General features: G+C 34.1%; 1 protein-coding gene across 1 annotated transcript in view; it reads right to left on the bottom strand.

Moving 5' to 3' along the window:
• The window catches only part of SGCZ (sarcoglycan zeta), a 1,168,143-nt gene that overhangs the window by 139,267 nt on the left and 1,005,358 nt on the right, over nucleotides 1-23,518 (bottom strand). The window contains exon 4 of the mRNA XM_019031865.3: nucleotides 11,232-11,319. Coding sequence (XP_018887410.1) covers nucleotides 11,232-11,319 — 88 coding nt within the window. The remainder of the gene's footprint in view (nucleotides 1-11,231; nucleotides 11,320-23,518) is intronic.

Here is a 23,518-nt window from a genome sequence, read left to right on the forward strand (position 1 = left end):
TGCTATCGCTTTGTACCTAAACCCTCTGCCATACCATCCCTGTGAACTACGCATGAATCTGGTTTTACCATAGTTTTGTCCTTTTAAGAATGTCATATAAATGCCATCATACAGTATATAAACTGCCAGACTGACTTATTTTACCTAACATAATGTCAATAGCTTTTTAAAAAAATTGTTGAATACCATTCCACTGTGTTAACATACCACAGTGTATTCATCCATTCTCTTGCTGAAGGATATTTGAGTTGACTCCTGTTGTTGGCAATTGTGGATAGAGCTGCTGTGAATATCTACATGAACTTTATGGTGTAAACATGTTTTTATTTAACTTGGGCAATCACCTAGGAGTGAGATTATTGGACCATATGGTAGTTGCCTGTTTAACTTGATAGGAACAGGGAAACTGTGTTTTTAGAAAGGTGTAATGTTTTGCATTCCTAGCAGCAGGAGTATAAAAGTTCCAGTAGCTTTGTATCCAATCTAAGACAGTATCGTCTGCATCTTTTATTTTAGCCACTATACTTATGACTTATGATTTCTCAAAGCATGTAATGTGAAAACATGTATGGTCAATTTCTTAATGTGTAATATTGAAGGCTTTCTTCCCCAGATACATTTACCTATAACACTCTAGTGTGCTTTAGGTAGCTGATAGATTTACTGATTCAATTAGTAGCTCACAGGTTAGGTGAGCAATGAGCCCGCAACTGAGAAGAATAAGGAGGTGGAATCATAAGGACCTCTGGAAGAGATATGAGGAAAGAAAGCACATTTTCTTAGTCTGCAATGCCTGCCTCCCTGGAGTGGCAGGCTGGTCTCTGAATTACGTTCAATAATCTTTGTAGAAAAATGAAGTATGGCAAAAGCAATGTAAGAATGGAAACAGTTTTCTTTATTCTAACTATGACATGAGAAAAGGTGATCTCCAAAATTTATGAATTATTAACATGCTCTAATTCCTTTGGGAAGGGTAAAGGAAGGAAAGATATTAAACAACAGACTGATGGGTTTGTGAGCATGTTGAAAACAAAACGGCTAATATGTGACCTCAGAATCAAAATAAGCCATGACAAAATGAGATTTTTCATTTTTTTCCATAGGATTATTGGATCAAAACATAGAGGGATCATATAGTATTAAAAATTCTTAACTACAGGCAAATATATTATAAAATATCTAGAAATAATATGCAAACACAGGTTGCAAATGAATTCAGAACTGATTAAATATTTTAACCAAAGAATGCTGATTAAGGGATTCATAACAATCTTAAGAAATCTGAAGAGATTTGGGTAATACTGTTTCCTCATTATGAAATATATATTGTCAGGAGTCTAATAAATACTTGGAAACAGAAGAATAGCTGGGGTTCATTTTCTCCTCTTCCTTTGCTCAATTTTCTATTCCCACTACGGTTTATTTTTCTGGTATATGCATTATCTGACTTGGAATTTTCCCAAAACTAAATACAAGAATAGACACAAAATCTAAAGTGAAAGTCAGGACAAAAACGCAACTGTAGTTAAAAGACCTAGATCATAAGTAATGGTTTCCCCCTAGCTTCTCTCTCTCTCTACCCCATGACCAGGCAATTAGTATTGTTGTGCAGTCATCTGGGCTTGGGTGCCACCTCATTTAGGAACCCTAATACTGAAGTGAATGATCTTCTGTGTACATATGGACTCCTAAATTTTATTTAGCTTCCTGCCTCCAGATGTTTTCAGATAATTATTCCCATAACCTTACATTAGTGAACATTATGCCCCATTAACCAAATTTCCAAAGACATGTTTCTTATCAAGGCAAACACAAAACTGCATGTTCCATAAGACAATTATATATGGAACTCCAATGCACCTGCAATTCTGATGTCCCACAAAGGAAGCCTCATTAAAAACAACACTTGGTTAAGTATATAAGCTATAGACTCATTAATTTCAGATAAGGTATGTAGTCATAAGGTCTAATTAAATATCTAAAAGAGAAAATTTAAAACCACTCCTTTGTTACTTTGTTTAACTTATTTTACTTTTATCTTTTAACCGGCTCTGTAATATATCATTTCTATTTTATCACAATTACTTTAATATTAAAATTCAAACACTAGAGATATACTCATATTTTGAATAAACTTATATAATTACCAAATTAATAAAATGTTTATTCATCTGCTTAGTGATTTCTGCAGTATTGTGCACTTAATAAATAATTAGTCTGTGCATTATATTTATTGAAATAAACTTGTATTATCTTTTTTATTAAAATATAAGGAGAAGGGGGCGGCCTAAGTAGTGCTAAAATAAAGGAGTGGGACACCTTTACAATATGTCTTAAAAGAGGCACAGTTTGTCACTTTATCCTATCACCCTCGTTTATATACCCTCAAGACTAGAATTACTTTAACAACTAAAGATACTGTTACCAAAGGCCGTATTTTCAAATATGTATATTTTGTCTGGAAAAGGAAAAATTTCAAAGATATAGTATTCATTGACATATAGGCATGAATGATTTTACCATATTAGCTACCCTTGGTCTTGAGAAGTAGAGGCCAATGCCGTGCAAGAATGGTCTTTAGGACCACAGCACAGAGCACTGTTAAGTGGAGCTGGCTTTGTAGAATTGCAGTGATTGATGTTAAACAAGGGCATGGGGTACTTGGAAAGATAAGGAGCAAGCCAGCAAAGGTTGAAGATGACCAGCCAAACCGTCTCTTTCAGGTTTTAGTCTAGGTCCTCCAGGAAGGAAAATCTGTAGTATTCCCTGATTCTGCACTTGTATGTGTACAAATAATTGTGAATTTAATTAAATATTTGAGCCAGTCCATATTTCTGTTTGTAGGACACAAACAATGAGCATCTCTGAGGCATCAGTATAATGATTCAGGATGTTTAAAAAATAATATAAATACTCCTTTGATACAACTTTTCAAAACATGATCATTAGTGTCTTTCCTTCAGACATAATTCTCATTACACCTGAGTTACAAAGACTGAGAGCTCTAATTTCTAAAGTGTGACATCCTTCTCCTGATATCACAGGCATCTACTTCAACTTACAATTTCCTCAAATGGATTAATTATAAATATATTAACATGAATTAACTAATAATGAACTCAAAATCAACAATGCATTTAATCATTTGAAATGTATATGTAGTATTAAACCTAAGTGTTTTGTTAATCTATCCTTCAAGATTTGCACAACTCACTTTACATCAAACATTCATTCTTATTAAATTATCCCAGACTATTACAACATTCTCTAAGTTAAAAAAAAAGAGTCAATAAAAAAAACATAAATTTGGAGCCTGAGAATAATCCATAACCTTCTACTTTTTATACGTCCTATACCATCTGCAGTCAATTAAATGATTCCCAGGTGTTCACTGTAATTGCTTTAACGCAAGATTGCATGTCATTTTCAGGGTCTTTAAATATTTATTATAAAACCCTCATCTACATTTTTTCTCCATTCATTTAGGAACAAAAAACATGTTTATGCTTAGCACTAACAAAAATAAGCTGATTGGACTTAAACTGTTTTGTGGATTAAATTTCATTGAAAAATAAAACTTTTTATATGCCATAGCTTGATGAAAGAGTAAAAGCATAGCTAGGATGTTGATTTAGTTGTGCTCATTTACCTTCTTCATTTTAAATTCTTGCATAAAATACGTGCGTATGCTCTATGGCTAAGATGTCAAAACATCAAATCAGATGGCATTTTGTCAGGATAAATGAATATTGAGCAACGTAAGGACCAGTAGATTCATCAACTGACTCCCTTCTCCAAAGGTAAAAAGTAGTTTTTCATTATTTAGACTTGGAACAGAAAAGAGTCATGGAGACAATCTAGCAAAATAGACTCATTTCATACATAAGGCAACTAAATCCCAGAGACTTGGTCATGTGTATAGAGTAGTACACATGCAGTGTGAACAAAAAAATCACAATCACTAACTTATACATAATGCATACTATGCTCCAGGAAGCGTTCCAATACCCTACTATATATTAACATATTTAATTTTCACATCTACTATATGAGGCGAATACTCATATTATCCCCACAGAAACCTGGAACGGATGCCTGGAGTAATGTACATAAGGTCACATAGCGGGCAGTTGACAGATCTGGGATTTAGCAGTCTCCAAAATCCATGCCATTAATTGGTGAAGTATATGTCCTTCCTAAAAACAGTTTCTGAAGATATCATGATTTCCACATGAAAATACTCTCCATGACATTTTTACATATTGTGTACATCATATGATTGTCCCCATAATATTATTAGTGAAAATCTATATATTCCTACATATTTTAATAATTTTAATTGAACATATATTCTTGTCTTCTTTCCTTCTTTTTTTTTGGTGGTGGGGGGTGGTTACTCAAACATCTCTTAATAATCAAAGTGCCTTTCTAGTAAACATGTTTTGTGTTTGATATGGTGCAATTTTGGAATAACTTAAATTTGTGAAACATGAAGGAGTATCTACTGGTTAAAAAGTAAAGGAATATAGTTTCCCTTAAACATACGTGGTTGTACAAATTGCATACATTACTGAGATTTTATTTCATCGTGGTAAATAAATAGAAATTACTTTAAAAAATATATCCAGACTCAAATTATGTTGGAGCATGTTGCATGAATTAAAATGCTGAGGTTTTAATCAGTCTATGTGTATGGACTGGGAAATCTTTTTTCTAAAAGGTGTCCTGACTCTGACTTTGCTTCCTAGTACTTTCCTTGCTTTGATTCTTTGGGCAAGTGTGTGTGTGTGTGTGTGTGTGTGTGTGTGTGTGTGTGTGTGTGTGTGTGTGTGTGTGTGTGTGTGTGTGTGTGTGTAGTGGGGAGAGAGGGGGAAAGAGAGAGAGAGAGAGAGACAGAGAGAGAGACAGAGAGAGACAGAGAGAGAGAGAGAGACAGAGAGAGAGAGTGTGTCTGTCTTAAATGTTGGAGGTGGGCAGAGGGGCATTGGCCCAGTTAAGAGTCTTAGGGAAGGTCTTCAGCCTTTTTTAAGGAATTTCATCAATATCAATTTCATCATCAGGTCATGTTATTTCAGAAACGAACAGGTCCAGCCACAGTCACTAATGTTTTGAGATCTCACCTCAATTGACCAATGGCAAACACAGGTCCAATTATACATAATTTAAAGTGTATTTAAAAGACAAAGACACATCATGTCTTGCAGTTAAGTCTAGATTTTTTTTTCTGAATTTAGTTGGACCAATAAACATGCTCTGTTCATTTGTCTCCCATCCACAATTATTTTACATAATTACCCTTTTTGTTATGAATCCAGCATTCTTTAAAGCATGTTGTCAGAGGATTACTAGGCTCAATGCTTCTTTTAATGTAGAGTTGTTAAAAATAGGGCATATCATCCAGATTTCTCCCTATTAAACAAAATGTACATTTTATTCAGCACATGTGAGAAAAATGTGTTTGTTTCTCATAAGATCATATGCGTTCTTTTAAAGCATAGTGGGATCATTTGGTTACATTTCCTTTTACACCTTTATTACCAGGAACATCACTGTAGTTTAATTACTCTATAAGATAGAGATGCCTTCTTATGAGAAAAGATTTACTAATAGAAACTTTAGATATATGTGTATCTTTTTATAAACTTACATAGTTTTAAAAACGAAGTTATTTCATAACATGGATGCTATTATTAATAGATATTGACTCAAAAAATACAGGAAAACAAATTTTCAAAATTATTTACTTTCAGAATCCTAATGACTAATTTTCTAATCAAACAAATCTTCTTTCATCATATATATATACACATATATATTTAATTTCAATTTTTAAGTGTGTAGCTGATTGACACACTCTGAGAAGTACAAATGAACAATCTTGAAACCTTTATTGTGGCCCATCTGATTATCATTATCTCCACTTCCTAACTTCATAAACCTTCTTGGACAAAGAAGGCAAGCACCTCAGATCTCTGAAGAAACCGGTCAACTCTGCTACAAAAGCTGTTTACAACAGTTTCTATTGTTAAGTGATGTTAATTGCTCAAAGTGTAAAATATGAAAAAGGAAACTCATAATAAATACAAATATCACTTTGTTTAATTGCTTGCAAATGACATTCTTCCTTATTAACATATAGTCAGGCTTATTTAAGCCCTAAGTTTCAAGAATTACTGAGGAAAAACAGAAAATGAGAAATTAAAGATTATAATTTAGATTTTTATACAATTTGGTTATGCCACTGATTTTATTTTTTATTTTATTATTATTATACTTTAAGTTTTAGGGTACGAGTACACAATGTGCAGGTTAGTTACATACGTATACATGTGCCATGCTGGTGTGCTGCACCCATTAACTCGTCATTTAGCAGAATATCAAAGACAAGTAAATGATTCTGACAATAACAGCAAGGCTTCCCTAGGTGTTAATTCATTCAGAATTCATTCTTCCAAATTTATTGAGCATTAAACAAGGATACCTATGATGAAATACGAGATCCTATTTAAAGCATAAGACTGTGGTTTTAAGCACACTCTAAAACTAAAATTTCAGAAGAATGACATTCAGTTTTTTAATACCCAATTCACCTTAATGTTTTACTGGGATAATAATATAGATGTGGGATTGTGGAACTTCTTCTTGTTTATGACATAGGACCCCATAAGTAGCCATAATAAGTATCTCAAAAGTCATTGGGACTACAATTTAAATGAGGAACGCTAACAAAACGAACAAATAAACAAACAAAACACAAAACACAAAGCTAGCTCTACCAGTTAAGATTATTCTTTTTCCAGTTTCTGAATTTATCCTCTTTCATTTTTATCCTTCAGCTATAGACTGACAGCATAAGGCACATGAGAAAGGAAAATAAAATATTAGTTTTTAGCCATTACTTTATCAAAAATAAAAGATATTTTGTAATATAAGAAAAACCAATACATAGCGTAATAACAGCCATGCTGGCTAAGTTTTTTAAATGAGAAATTATTTTACTGAAATCAACCTATACTTTGTAAACTACTTATAAATGTAGTTTAAAAATAGTATGTTAAATATCAATGTAATGTTATTGATAAATAAAATATAATTATCCTCATGATATTGTGGGAAACAGTACTACATTTTCAGTGAACCAAATTACTACAGAATTATTATTAGTAGTGTTGTAAACAAAGTCTGTATAAAAACTGCATAATATTTTATTTATACTACCATAAAGATTTTTATTCTATATAAAATATAGATATATATATTCTATATATATCTTTCCTGAGATAATAAAACAAATTTCACAAAGATGGTGCATAATTTACATCCTTTACCCACTTTTTTGATAGAAAGTCATGAAAAATATCATCATGTTATCAACATATATGAATATATAACACACCTAAAGTCAAACACTTTTTTCACCTATAAAAGAAAAATAATATTCTGCTAAAAAACATAATAATTATAGATTAAATAATAGAAAATTTTGACCTGGAGAATGGTTCTGAGACTTGTTTAAGAAAGTTCTTGCTTTTTCTTCAAGGAGTCTGACCTCTTGGATGTTGTACTTTCTTTAACCACTTCTCTACAACAATCTCATTCCTCTCTTTCAGCTTTATTCTAAGAAGAGAAATTTGGAGGAAGAAATCTTGAGTTCATCAATCTCCTCCAATGTTATGAAGGTCATGAAAATTAGAATCCTAGACTTAGTGGGGGAAATTGGATATTATTTGGTCAAATTCATAAAGCCTGGAACTTCATCAATTCACAGAAAATATTTGTCAAATTGATTTTTCTACCTAAAGTTTTAAAATATTTAGATTTAGTTTTTATTAGGCTTGAGCCAGAAACATATAAAATATTTCTCTTTTACATTTATTGTATTAGAAATAATTTGATTTAAAATTCTATCAGTGAGTCAGGATTAGAATTAGTACATGGGATGGCCTAATCACTGGACTACATATATCCCTGTGAGTGGAATTAGTAGGAAGCTAGGCTTATAGAGAAAGAAAAAGGTAGGGTACAAGAGGAATGGATATTCGCTTTGCTGAAACTACTTACATATTTTTTGAGGAAAAATGGTACAATGAGAATAAAATATGGAAAAATACTCAAATTGTTACATTTTTAGAATTGACTATACCTTTCTAACAGAAATCGATGCATTCTATTGGTAGACAATAGAATTGTTTTACTTAGAAAATGAAGAGTAACTGAAATTCTTTTCCCTAACTATTCAGTTTGTGTGCTAATTTTTTTAATATTGCAAAAATAGTATCATGACTGTACTATAATCAAGGCCATACACATAAAAACTGAAAGAATAAGAAAAGAAATAGACAAGGAGGGTTAGAACAGCTACTTTATGTATACACAATTAAAATTAGAGTCTTTAGAATTAAATTTTACTTTTCTACATTGCTTGATTCATTCAAGTCTGTCTTCAAACTCTACATAAAGGTAAATTTATTCTTACACAATTGAAGAGTTTCTGAACATGGGATACACTTTCTGTGTTGTGTTTTGTAACGTATCTCTCAACAGTATCATAATTCAACCTTATCTAATATCACACAGATACACTGAATAGAAAAGCATCATGAGATTTCTCCCATAATATCACTGTATTTGTAACTTAAGTGATACCAATAATTACACTCACCATCATCACAATAATAGATTCATTATACAACTGCCTACCATTTGTAGACACTGACAACACCATAATTCTTATAACAGCATTCAAAATGTGTCATTATCCCCATTTTAGAGACGAGAAAACTGAGTTTCCAAAAGATTAACTATTTTATTGGCACCCAACCAACTACGAAATAGCTCCCTGTGGCTTTGTTTCAAATATGAATACATTATCTCCTATCACACAGCCCTAGTCTTCTTTTGTTCTATGTTCACCAAAATATGCAAACCAGTAAAAATACATAAGTCATCAAAAATACACTCAAAGGACCAGGATATTAAATAGTTTTTAAGTGTAAGCCTCAGTAGAATAAATGCATTTCTCTGCACAATAAGCTGCTGTGTCATTAACTTAATAATTTGCTACATTTAAAACTCAGCTTAACATTTTTTTCTTTCTCCGTCCTCCTCTTGCTATTTTCTCTCATTTGGCAAATACCAATATAACATTAAAATCAGTTTGGAACGGTAACTGAAAATACTAGCACACTAAATTCTTTATTTCCTGCAGGAAACCATGCAGTGAAACACAAACAGTATTTGCACTTCACGTAATCAAATGATTGCTTTGCTCTATAGGCGGGCATTAAGTAGCTATTGTGTCTGACAGTGGGCATGGGTATATATTCTTGGTGCACTTAATTTACATTTTTTGAGACAGAGTCTCACTCTATTGCCCAAGCTGGAGTGCAGTGGCCCAGTCTCGACTCACTGCAACCTCCGCCTCCTGGGTTCGACTGATTCTCCTGCCTCAGCCTCCTGAGTAGCTGGCATTACAGGCACACACCACCATGCCCAACCAATTTTTGTATTTTTAGTAGAGATGGGATTTCACCATGTTGGACAGGATGATCTCGATTTCTTGACCTCACGATCTGCCCGCCTTGGCCTCCCAAAGCGCTGGGATTACAGGCATGAGCTCCCATGCCTGACCCTTAATTTACATTTTGACATTTCTACTAAGAACTTCTTTTTATATCAAGGACTGAATGCAAAAGGAAGTTCTATCTGGCTGAAGAGTTCTCAACTTTAAGAAAATTAGGACATGGAAAATCTACCAAGGTTAGGTCTGTTTCCATAGGCCTATAGTTTCTGCAGTTCCAACATAACAGGAATGAAATAGCATGAATATTTAAGTGGATGGTTTTTGCTTCTGATTCTGAATCAGTTCTATATCCATACACATATCTCTTTTATTTAATCTTGAATCCATTTGCTAATAGCACCCCTCTATAACTGCTATATCTCTAATTATCACAAAATATTATCCAGTTGTAGCAATTAATAGATATGTAATGACAAACTTTTACGATGTAAAGCAAAGCAATTTTTACAAATAAAACTATATTTTTAGAAAATTCATATATGCTAAAATGTTTCCTTTTTGGTTTTATCAAAACAAATATTAAAAAAACCTACAAATTAAGTACACAGAATCAAAATTCATGTTTCTAAAGCTCATATTTCAAATGTATTATTTTTGCATAATTTAATTAGAAATATTGGAAATATACATTTGCATTTAAAGATGATTAATTTCTCATTAAAATAAGAATACCTCAGTCCTCAAAATTGTAATTTACTTTTCTCTTTCTCTCTTTCTCATTCTCTCTCTCTATATATATATGTGTATGTATGTATAGCTAGATAGAGATAGATATGGAATGTTTGTGTTAAGTAATTTCTCTGCAGAACCAACACAGTGTTACCAAAATAATTCAGAATCTACATGCATATCAAAGCTTTAAATTACAAATTACTTCTTATTTGCCTTCTTATAAAAATTGAGTCAAGTAATCACATCTTATATTTTGATATAAATCTCCAAATTAAAATATTTATTTGCTATGAGAAAAAAATTAATACTTCACCATTAATTTATATTAACAACACATAAAGCCTATAAATCTTAAAATATAATTTCAACATCAAATATAGAAGTAATTGATAAATGTTAATATTTATTATACTCATGCAATTTCTAATTTATATAAGCAGATACAATTTATTAGAAAATATTTCCCCTAGAAAAGGGATACACAGACCTAATGATGTTATCTCATGTTTCCTTAAGTTTATTTATGATAATTTAACATATGCTATGAAAATATTTCTTAGAAAAATGGTGCATTTCATAATTCAAGAGTAATGACCAGCAAAATAAATGTAATTCAATCTCAAAATAATACATTGGCAAGAGTAATAACTACTAAATAGAGGAAACATGACTAGCCTATGACACGTCAAATCATGTGCAAGAAAATTGGGCTATAATGGAATGTTGAGTTATATATCAGGGAAATAACATACTTCCACTTTTCTCAATTAAAACAAGCACAGTAGGCCTGATGATCTCGATCGCTTGACCTCGTGATCTGCCCGCCTCAGCCTCCCAAAGTGCACTCCAGCCTGGTGACAGAGTGAGACTCTGTCTCAAAAAAACAAAAACAACAACAACAACAAGAACCAAAAACCAAAAACAACAACAAAAAAAACAAGCACAGCAGGAGCAATCTTTACCCCAAAACACTCACCTATGGTCAGCTGTCCGGTTAACTGCCCCATGTGATTTCTTGCATTCACTGTGACATTCCTGTCAGACTGTAAGACCAGCGGACTATCCTGGGAAACATGTATAAAATAAATAAATCAAATAGAAAATAGAAATATCATCAAATTTACAAAAAATTATACTGCATTTGTTTGGATATTCTCAAAAATTTAATTTGTTTGCTCTATATTAGACAGTTAATTTAACGTCCCAATCATTGGTGGACAATGTACAAAGCTGAGAGCCTCATAATTATTACTTGACAGAATATTTCATTTTCATAAGTGGGTACTAACTATCAGATGCAAGCATTTACAACCCTACTGATTGTTGCACATTAACGGTGTAGTAACCCTTTTCCTTTTTCCCTCCCAGTGTCCTCTATGCCCACCTGTGCAGATATTCCAGACGCTATCCCAATGGCAAAAGTCCCTTTTTAAGTTTAAGTTGCAACTTTCAGATCTCAGCTTAAATGCCACCTTCTCAAAATTGGCTCATCTAATCAGTGTAACTACAGAGTCTTTCAATCCTCAAACTCCCAATGTCCATTCAGCTTGTTTAAAGCACTTATCACAAAGCAATTTAATTTTACGTGTCTATCTGGGATTTTTTTGTTTGCTTGTTTATTTAATTTTGTCACAAAAGGAAAGATCCAGGAACCATGACAGCTGTGTCTATACAGTTACATCACTATTACTCAGCATGCTGCTGAAGGAAATAATTTATGAAGTGTTGACTGAGTAGATAAAAAAATCTTCAGAGTAAAATTGATAGTACAGTACCTTACTTTTCAATCTCATGGAAATGCTCTGTAAATCATACAAGGATTTCACAAGGAAGTATATAGAATATAAGATTTTTGTAAATTCTCCTTTAGGACGTAAAACTCTGGTAACGTGTTGACTTTTATCAGTAATTTAGCATTTAACAGTAAAATAGTTGATTGAAGGACAATAACACTGCCTTAACAGCTCACATATTAGGCTTCTGTCATACCTTCCTCAGACAAGTAACATCCAAATCCCTACATTCTCATTTTAATGATCTAAAACCTAAGTAGGGTGATCATTTACAAATCTCTATTAATTTATTCAATAAATATTCATTGCATATTCATTATGTACAATATAATGTTCTAGAGGGGGGGACATTTCGGTAATCAAAAAATAGAACAATACTTGCCCTCTTGGTGCTTGCATTGTGGATGCTGAAATACTATGAAAATCTCCTCCACTATCATCCTTACCATCTAGGCAGTATGTCACGTCTATGTCAATGTCAATATACAAGTGCTTTCATATGTAAGCTATATTAAAGCTCTCAATATTAGGATTTGGAATTTGTGACTTGGAGATATATATGTATATATATATACAAATTCATATAAAATTTTTATTTCTACAGTTTTAAAAGAAAAAAGTCTATATTTTTTTCCATAGGTGTAACTATGCTACAGACATTTACCTCCTAAAACATCTAAAATATTTAAAATTAATTACATCATCCTAATCAAGTGATATATCCAAATTCTGTTTAAAGTATAGTCCATGGACTAAAGATTGTTTGCAAACAGCTATCTTATACCCAATAAGAATACTGCTGTCTCTTGATAATGACATAAAGACGATGGTTCATACATGAACACACACACACACACACACACACACACACACAAATTCTATTCAATCTTGGCAAAATTCAATGTAAGTATGTTAAAAAGGTGCTTTGAATTAAACACATTTGAATATTTGAATATAAGAAACAGGAAAAGTCTATGAAACATCTTGCAGTTCAAAAAATTGTGAAAAAACTATAGGTCAAAATTATGTTCACTTTCTCTCAATATTTGTATGATGTAGCATACATGAGTTTGGTTTAGAGTTTTAAAATATATGACACTATATGTTTTTATTTGAGTTACGAGACATATTAAACATAAGCTTCTTATGTGAACAATAGAGTAAAACAGCAAAAGCATTTGTATATATAATTTATAGACTATGTAAGTATATTATAAGAATTATTGCCTTATTACACATGTTAAAATAGAAAAATTAGGTTGAGAAGGCAATGGATAGTTTACTTAATTTAAAAGAGAAATAGACTTGCTAGAATTGAAAGTTTAGGCCGGGCGTGGTGGCTGACACCTGCAATCTCGGCACTTTGGAAGGCTGAGGTGGGAGGATCACCTGAGGCCAGGAGTTTGAGACCAGCCTGGCCAACATGGCAAAACCCCATCTCTACTAAAAACACGAAAAATTAGCCAGGCATGGTGGTGGGTGCCTGTAATCCCAGCTACTCGGGAGGCTGAGGCAGGAGAATCACCTGAAGCTGGGAGGTGGAGGATTCAGTGAGCCCAGAAGGTGACAGAGCAAAACTCTGTCTCCAAAAAAAAAAAAAAAAAAAAAAAAAAAAAAGAACTGAAAGTTTAAAAGTTTAATCATTCCGCATCTTTGTTTGCAACATAGCAATCTCCTTTTACTCTAACCACAGATAATTTGTTGAAGTTCTGTCTCTAGCACTCTTCCCTTCTTTTCATATAATTCTCCTAATTTTTTGTCAGAATTAAAATTTTATATCTAGATTAAAATTTCACTGTGATAGCACCAGTAATCTTTTTACTTAGTAGAACCATAAATGAATAGCTCTCAGAGGTAGTGAGTTATTCTCTATGCTGTGTTCCTATGAACATCAATATAGTATTACGCTATACTTATTTATTATAATGTGATCAAGTGATCTGAACCAAAACCAAGTATCCATTTTTGATAAATGAAATTTGATGCCTGTAGGATCATCACTTCCATAAGTCACATAATCATTTCTGTATTTTATATCAATACCATATCTTTGTGGATTAGACCCATTGCTCATGCATTTGAGGTTTAACACATGACTTTTTACACACTATCCACTCAGTACTAATTAAAACACACGTATGTGATAAAAATACGTATAATGATGAAAAATCTTTCAGTCATTTAAGGGAGATACAATCCTAAGCAATTCATAAATCTGATCTCAAATATATGTTTAGGTTAGAATCAGCACCAACATAACACCTCTTAACAACAAAAAAAGAAAGACATTTAAGAAATGTTTTCCCTAAATAAAGAAATGAATGCTCCTTAAGTTTTATGTCTTTTTTCTTGTGTTTGTTTCTCCAAAGCTCGCTGTATGAGAAAATGAGAAAATAACTGATACTAATATTTTACTCCATTCCACTGTCTGATATATATCCTTTATATTATACTTGTGTGTTCCAAAATTTTGAAAGTGAATATGTGGTTTAAGATATTTAAATAGACATAGTAGTACTCTCTTATAGTTTATTCTTGCTGAGAAGATAAAGGAGAGAAATCTATTTTGGTGATATTTTCTCATGGATTAGTAACCAGATATTTAAGTTATGTAAAAGTAAGAAAGTAGTTAATATATAGCATGATATACTACTATAAAGATATAATATTTATATATAGCATGATATGCTAGTATAAATATATAAATAATATATGATAATATATAGCCTATATATAATATATAGCATCTACATAAAGCAATATATATACTATATAGCATGATATACTAGCATAAATATCTTTTTTTGGAAAAAGAAAATCTTTATCTTCTGATGTAGTTATTTTTCCCCCAAGCCAATAAATCTCCTGTAACAGAAATGAGGTATCTCATGGTTTTCCGGAGCTGACCTGAACTTGCCTCTAGCTCTAGAGGACATATCCGCCTTCTTATGTCACTCTTTAGACAAAGCAGATAGGCGATCCAGTGAGAAAGGCGATGAGACTGTTAAGTGGGCCTGAGAGGTTCTACTTACAATTCTATTACACACATATTCTTCATGCCAAGGGCATGGCTGCAATTTTCTAATTGTTAGATAAAAATAACGAAATATGTTCTTCTCATTTTAATATTTTTTACTGATAGGCTATGCATATGACCAATGGAAAAATGATTTTTTCTTTTTATTTCTATTGCCTTCACTTTATTTATAACAAATATTTACTCAGTGCTTGTAATATATTCAGCACTCTGCTAACCACTGGGTACAAAAAAGAAAGAAAGGAGACAGACTTCTTTATTTTCTGGAGTTCCCAATCCGGTAGCCAGACAGACAATAAACCAGATAATTAACAATCATACAAACAGAGAATATTAACAGTAACAGGCTGGTGTGATAGAGATTTCCTTAAAAAAGCATTAGGAATACTGTTGAGAAGATATGGGTGTTTCAGGTAAGGATATAGCTTCAGATGCTCATTCTCTCCAGTTTAACTATTAAATTAAGTCGTAGTGAAAGAGCAGTGGTACAAACAGCAACCAACATTTACTGGCCCTTAATCAATGCCAGACACTGCTCTAAATACTTTACATATATGAGATCATCCGCTTACGAAGCTTACAATAAAATCATCCACGAAGAGTCAAGATAATAACATGATCGTAAGACAGACAGGGGACCCTGACCATTTCAGTTCAAGCCCAGAGGCTGCCAAATGCTGACTTCCAAGTTACTCCACATTTCTGCATCACAGTCTCTTCATCTGTAAAATAGGGGTCATAGTACATAATTTATGTGCTTATTATAAGGATTAAATGAGACAACAGATGCAAAATGCACAGATCAGAGCCTCCCTCTGTTGACTGCAATGTCTGCTTTTATGATTTATTCCTCATTTTAACTATAGTATTTCACTACTAATAATACTGGATACCGTCACTCTTGTTTCACAAATAAGCACAGTACAAAAAGATTAAGTCACTTCCTTCAAATGACACAGCTAAAAAAGGTAACAAGCCATGTTGGAACTCCATAATTTTGTTTCAAATATGCCCTGTCTACCACGAGGAAGTACTGTGTTTCTTGGGGCTCATCTAATTCTAGATTTTCTGAAATGTCAAACCAATATAAAAAAATAAGAAATTGAACAAAATATACTTTAAAATTTCTTTAAGCATTTTGGTCTCTAAAAGAAACATCTTATACTCACACACACAAACACATAAAGCTTAAAGTGTAAGATATGACCTCTACTTTGCTGCTATCATCCAGGTTTTGGTAGCATGACCTTGTTCATCTTGTCTCATTTTGTCTCCTCAGATTCTAAACGAGGAGGGTATGTTATAAACTGTCATCTGCCTACACATTTTAGAAAGTATTGCCTATGCAAATCTCCCTACTTGTTATTCTGAAAGAACATCATTAGTGACCTATTTTGTTCAGTGTAGATGATGTGAATTTGGTATGTTGTTACCTAAGTTTATATAGTTTAGAAGATAAATTTTCTTCTCAGGGATGGAAATACAGAATTTGCCAACAAATCTACCTTATCCTCAGTTCCTCTAATCTTCCTAAATATTCAATCAGCTGTGTCAGAAATATTTCTTGAATGCACCTTTTCCTGTTTTTCCATGCCTACTTCTCTAACAGATTCAAAATTCACATCGCAATAACCACTTGATTTTTCATATCCAGTGTTACTTAAAAATACTTTTAAAACATATTGGCATACTTGAACGAAAACAAAACAAAACACTGATTGATTCCTAACTCTCAGCTTGAAACAAATTTACGTCACAACATGTAAGGTTCTTCACAATGTGACCCAATTCTACTTTTCTATGTCTACTTCACCTCACTTCCGTCATTTAAGAGTAAGCCAAATTTCCCATCTTTGTCAACTACATACCACTTATATTTATTTTCACCTTCAGTTTCCCAGGCCTGAAATTCTTATCCAGGAAAAAGTATAGACATTTTTCCAGTCCAAGTCAAAGTCCTGTCCTCTGTGAAGCCTTTCTACTCCTCCAGAGTTAAAATTCACCTCCCACCCTTCAGTTCCTCAGTCAGTGTTGACATCTATCACAGTACTCATTGTAGGCTTTTTGACTTACTTTGTTTTAATCATTCATGTTATTTGTAACCTTCATTTAACTGAATTGTCCTGAAAACACAGTATGCTGTCAATTACTTTTCCTCATACAGACTTTTAAAAGTATACTTTGTGTCACGCTTGACACATAGTATATGTTCAATAAATGCATGTTGAGTGAATGAACTGAACTGAGCATATTACAAGATCCAGGCTACATGGGTTTATGTGGATTTGTGTTCAGATCACACCAAATTTAGGAAGCCATTACTCCCCTTCTTTTCTTCCTTCTTCCTCCTCCTCTTCCTTCTTCCTTCTCCTCTTCCTTCTTCCTCCTCCTCTTCCTTCTTCCTCCTCCTCTTCCTTCTTCCTCCTCCTTCTCTTCCTTCTTCCTCCTCCTCTTCCTTCTTCCTCCTCCTTCTCTTCCTCCTTCCTCCTCCTTCTCTTCCTTCTTCCTCTTCCTCATTCTTCTTCTTTTTCTTCCCCAGAGCAAGGTTGGTAAAAATTCATTTCCATGAAACAAGTCATATCAAATTGTTATTTAATGGTTATTCATCATCCCTGTGCCCAAGGCAGCTATGTCATTCCTTTCCTTAATATTTGACCCACTGAAGCTGCAAAACAAGTGTTTATTTTATTCTTTGAAATGAAAAGTACCAGTACCATGCTGTTTTGGTTACTGTAGCCTTGTAGTACAGTTTGAAGCCAGGTAGCATGATGCCTCCAGCTTTGTTCTTCTGGCTTAGGATTGACTTGGCAATGCGGGCTCTTTTTTGGTTCCATATGAACTTTAAAGTAGTTTTTTCCAATTTTGTGAAGAAAGTCATTGGTAGCTTGATGGGGATGGTATTGAATCGATAAATTACCTTGGGCAGTATGGCCATTTTCACGATATTGATTCTTCCTATCCATGAGCATGGAATGTTCTTCCATTTGTTTCTATCCTCTTTTATTTCATTGAGCAGTGATTTGTAGTTCTCCTTGAAAGGTCGTTCATGTCCCTTGTAAGTTGGATTCCTAGGTATTTTATTCTCTCTGAAGCAATTGTGAAAGGGCATTCACTCATGATTTGGCTCTCTGTTTGTCTGTTATTGGTGTATAAGAATGCTTGTGATTTTTGTACATTGATTTTGTATCCTGAGACTTTGCTGAAGTTGCTTATCAGCTTAAGGAGATTTGGGGCTGAGATGATGGGGTTTTCTAGGTATACAATCATGTCATCTGCAAACTGGGACAATTTGACTTCCTCTTTTCCTAATTGAATACCCTTTATTTCCTTCTCCTGCCTAATTGCCCTGGCCAGAACTTCCAACAGTATGTTGAATCTGAGTGGTGAGAGAGGGCATCCCTGTCTTATGCCAGTTTTCAAAGGGAATGCTTCCAGTTTTTGCCTATTCAGTATGATATTGACTGTGGGTTTGGTACCCAAACAGAGATATAGATCAATGGAACAGAACAGAGCCCTCAGAAATAATGCCGCATATCTACAACTATCTGATCTTTGACAAACCTGACAAAAACAAGCAATGGGGAAAGGATTTCCTATTTAATAAATGGTGCTGGGAAAACTGGCTAGCCATATGTAGAAAGCTGAAACTGGATCCCTTCCTTACACCTTATACAAAAATTAATTCAAGATGGATTAAAGCCTTTAACGTTAGACCTAAAACCATAAAAACCCTAGAAGAAAACCTACGCATTACCATTCAGGACATAGGCATGGGCAAGGACTTCATGTCTAAAACACCAAAAGCAATGGCAACAAAAGCTAAAATTGACAAATGGGATCTCATTAAACTAAAGAGCTTCTGCACAGCAAAAGAAACTACCATCAGAGTGAACAGGCAACACACAAAATGGAAGAAAATTTTCACAACCTACTCATCTGACAAAGGGCTAATATCCAGAATCTACAATGAACTCAGACAAATTTACAGAAAAAAAAACAAACAACCCCATCAAAAAGTGGGTGAAGGACGTGAACAGACATTTATCAAAAGAAGACATTTATGCAGCCAAAACACACATGAAAAAATGCTCACCATCACTGGCCATCAGAGAAATGCAAATCAAAACCACAATGAGATATCATCTCACACCAGTTAGAATGGCAATCATTAAAAAGTCAGGAAACAACAGGTGCTGGAGAGGATGTGGAGAAATAGGAACACTTTTACACTGTTGGTGGAATTGTAAACTAGGTCAACCCTTGTGGAAGTCAGTGTGGCGATTCCTCAGGGATTAGAACTAGAAATACCATTTGACCCAGCCATCCCATTACTGGGTATATACCCAAAGGACTATAAATCATGCTGCTATAAAGACACATGCACACGTATGTTTCTTGTGGCACTATTCACAATAGCAAAGACTTGGAACCAAGCCAAATGTCCAACAATGATAGACTGGATTAAGAAAATGTGGCACATATACACCACGGAATACTATGCAGCCATAAAAAATGATGAGTTCATGTCCTTTGTAGGGACATGGATGAAATTGGAAATTATCATTCTCAGTAAACTATCGCAAGGACAAAAAACCAATCACTGCATGTTCTCACTCATAGGTGGGAACTGAACAATGAGAACACATGGACACAGGAAAGGGAACATCACACTCTGGGGACTGTTGTGGGGTGGGGGGAGGGGGGAGGGAGAGCATTAGGAGATATACCTAATGCTAAATGACGAGTTAATGGGTGCAGCACACCAGCATGGCACATGTATACATATGTAACAAACCTGCACATTGTGCGCATGTACCCTAAAACTTAAAGTATAATAAGAAAAAAGAAAGAAATAAAAAGTAAAAGCTGGGCACGGTGGCTGAAGCCTGTAATCCCAGCACTTTGGGAGGCTGAGGCGAGCAGATCACAGGGTCAGGAGATCAAGACCATCCTGGCTAACATGGTGAAACTCCATCTCTACTAAAAATACAATAAGAAATTAGCTGGGCATAGTGGCGGGCGCCTGTAGTCCCAGCTACTCGGGAGGCTGAGGCAGGAGAATGGCATGAACCCGGGAGGCAGAGCTTGCAGTGAGCCGAGATCGCGCCACTGCACTCCAGCCTGGGCGACAGAATGAGACTCCATCTCAAAAAAAAAAAAAAAAAAAGTAAAATTTTTATACTTGAAATTCATTTCCTTCAGAATGCAAATCATCTAATTATTGAAATTTTTATTTTAAAGGAAGAAGTGCTTATTATGAAAATAAACTTATCTAGAGCTGTTTACCTGACTTCCTCGAATTCTGCACTCACATTTTAACTTGAATGTGAAGTAATGCAGAAGACAGATATTATCTATGTATCAATCAACTTTATGCATTTCTACTCTGATACTTTTATTGAGAATTTCCCCATTTGGTTTAGTCTCTGTTATGAATTAGCTAGTCATGGAGGCCACTGCTAGGAATCTCTTCTGAGAATGCTCTACGACTTTGCATTGTCCTTCTGGCTCCTGTCCACCTCTTTAAAGCTATACAGTAATCACAGTAGTCTCCTTCCTGAAGCTCTCTTTCTCCCAACTGATAATACGGATGGTATTGATGAATATGTATCCAGAATGATGCTGCAGGGAGCACTTTTACACATGACAGTCCATTTACAGGGAATCTGGGGTAATCTGTCACTTCCTCTATCAGTCAAAAAGCTCCAATTCTACCTTTAGCCATGGGTGGGCTTAGGAAACAAATGCTTCTAGACTCATCATCCTAAAAGGGAATAGTACTATCGCTACCTAAAGTAACAAAGATCCAGATAAATCAGACACCGCTGTTGCTTTAGTCAGATGAAAAGATGCTTCTTCTTTTCCTCTTAGGCAACATTTGCAGCAACTAGGAGATATCCTCCTCTTAGCACTTCTAGGTTGGGCTGCCACTTTTCCACTCCAGCTGCCTCTTCAGTTGTTCTTGAGGGTAATGTTGCCTTCACACCAGCCCCAGGGTTCCAACCCTGCCCACTCTGAGTGCTACTGTCTGTCCAGTCAGTATGTTCACTATGGGAGCATGATTGAAGTACACCTCAATTGATGAGGTCAAAGAGACTGCATGTTGACTAAGTAGAATTTAGAAATTGGGTCTTATTTTGGTGAGCAGAAAGAAATGTAGAGCATATGTGAAAATTTACTTTATATAGAAAAATAGACAATCTGCAGATTTAAAGCAAACGACTAAGGCAAAGCAGTAATTTTCCACCACTGGATGAATGGTTTAGCCAATTTGTATATCCAAAGAAACCAAATTTTAATGGAATTAGTTATTTTAAATCACTTATTTTTATGGATCGAGGAAATTATTAAATTTTCTAGAATTCTAGAATGGAACTACCCAGTGGTGAGCTGGTAGACTTTTCAAACCAAGCACTGTGTAAAGATTTTTCCCACTTCTCTTCTGATAAAATGATAGTTCATTTCTGTAGTATTGCACGCTTATGGCTTGGAAAAAAACAAGTGATGAGTTATGTAAAAAGCTTGTGAAACTTTTGAAACTATTGGCTACCATGATCTTAATTTATTAACTACCTATCATGATGATGGTGATGACGATGCTAATGATGATAATGTGTGTGTGTAGAGAGTATCCCAGATGTGTATTTGTATATGATACACAGTTCATGTTATATGAGTATCATGAATGATGAAAACTAGAAAGTAAGCAGGTAACTAAGCCTCTATTAAACTGGTTTTCTTTTATCTTGGTGGGAATTGGTACTGTAAAAAGAATAAGAGGACTCTGTATTCTAAACTTTTTAAATGACATCATATTTAAATAAGAAATTAACCTTTATCAAATAAGTTGGATATGTTTTCCAATAAATCTCTAACTTGAAGGAGGATAAAGAAACGGAGAGCTTAAGAGAAAAAATTGCCTTTGAGATTATTTTCCACAGATATATTTTCATTTATCATAATTACATTTGTACTACTTGAAAAAAAATCTTTTTTTTTCTCCTAAAATCTGCTTGGATTATGAGGGGTTTTAAATATCTGAAAACATTAGGGCCACATATTTAGTTGACTGTATGTGCATGTATGCTGTAACTTAATTTCTATAGAAACAGATGAGAAAAACCAGAGATATAATATTTAAGACAAATATGTTTCTAAAATTACAAATAATAATGGAATTACAAAATATAAACAATTGGATATAAACTCAAATAAGTACAACATGGTTATAGTACCTGTGATGGTTAGTTTTGTGTCAGTTAGACTGGACATGAGTGTCCAAATATTTGGTGAAACATTATTTTGAGTAGGCCTGTGAGAGTGTTTCTCAATGAGATGAACATTTGAATCAGTAGTCCCATTCAGGCAGATTTTCTTCCTCCCCAGTGTAGTTGGACCTAAATAGAGAGAGTAACAAGGCAGAATACGAGAGAATTCACTCTCTCTGCCTGACTGTCTTCAAGCTGGGACATGAGTCTTCTCTTGCTTTTGAAATCAGATCAGGAGTGGAACTTACACCATTGTCGCTTTTGATTTTCAGGCCTTCATGTTTGGTTTAGCACGGTATCACAGGCTTTCCTGGGTCTCCAACTGGCTAACTACAGATCCTGGGGTTTCTCATCCTCCCTAACTGCTTGAGTCAATTCTTTATAATAAATCTCTTTATTTATTGGTCTGTTTCTCTAGAGAACCCAGACTAATACAGCAACCATATTATTTACTAAAGGAACATGGTAAAAACATGCATGAATGCTAAGCAACAAGGAGACCTTGCAAGTAGCAATTATTGTGCTTGTATGAGACACTATGATTTCACATACTTTGAAGCATTTTGTTAATTGTGGTTATACCTTAGCTATATCTGAGAAGGCAATACTGCAGGAGAAATATTAGAGATAATCTATTTTTCAACTTCTATAGTCATTACTTTGAAGATCTCTAGCAATCCTTTCCCTTTTCTTCCTCAACTAAATAAATGTGGGGTGGGGGGAATATTCCTGAGATTACTTTTTCAAATGACTGGAGCGATTTCAAACTTCTGACATTTTTCTACACTAATGTAAGATAAGCCAAGCCCCTTAGCCTCCTTGCAAGATGGCAAGATTTTGAGCCAGAAGCAATATAAGTATGTCTAGCTAAATCAAAAGAGTAAGTATATCATGTGTGCTGGGCAAACATTAAGAATATGTCAGACCAAATAGCACAAGACACAACTAAGAAGATTACTCTAGCCCAGTGCTTACAAATCAATAATGTACATACAAATCATCTGAAGATATTTCTAAATGAAGACCTGCGTTGAAGCCTAAGATTCTGCATTTCAAACGAGCTTCCAGGTCGTGCCAACAAAGCTGGTCTGCAGATTACTCTTTGGGTAGAATGACTCTAACAGCCCCGCGGAGGTGCAGGACTAGAAATGGACTTCCAAAAAGC

This window comes from Gorilla gorilla, chromosome 7, assembly GCF_029281585.2.
Source record: "Gorilla gorilla gorilla isolate KB3781 chromosome 7, NHGRI_mGorGor1-v2.1_pri, whole genome shotgun sequence".
NCBI classification, from domain to species: Eukaryota; Metazoa; Chordata; class Mammalia; order Primates; family Hominidae; genus Gorilla; species Gorilla gorilla.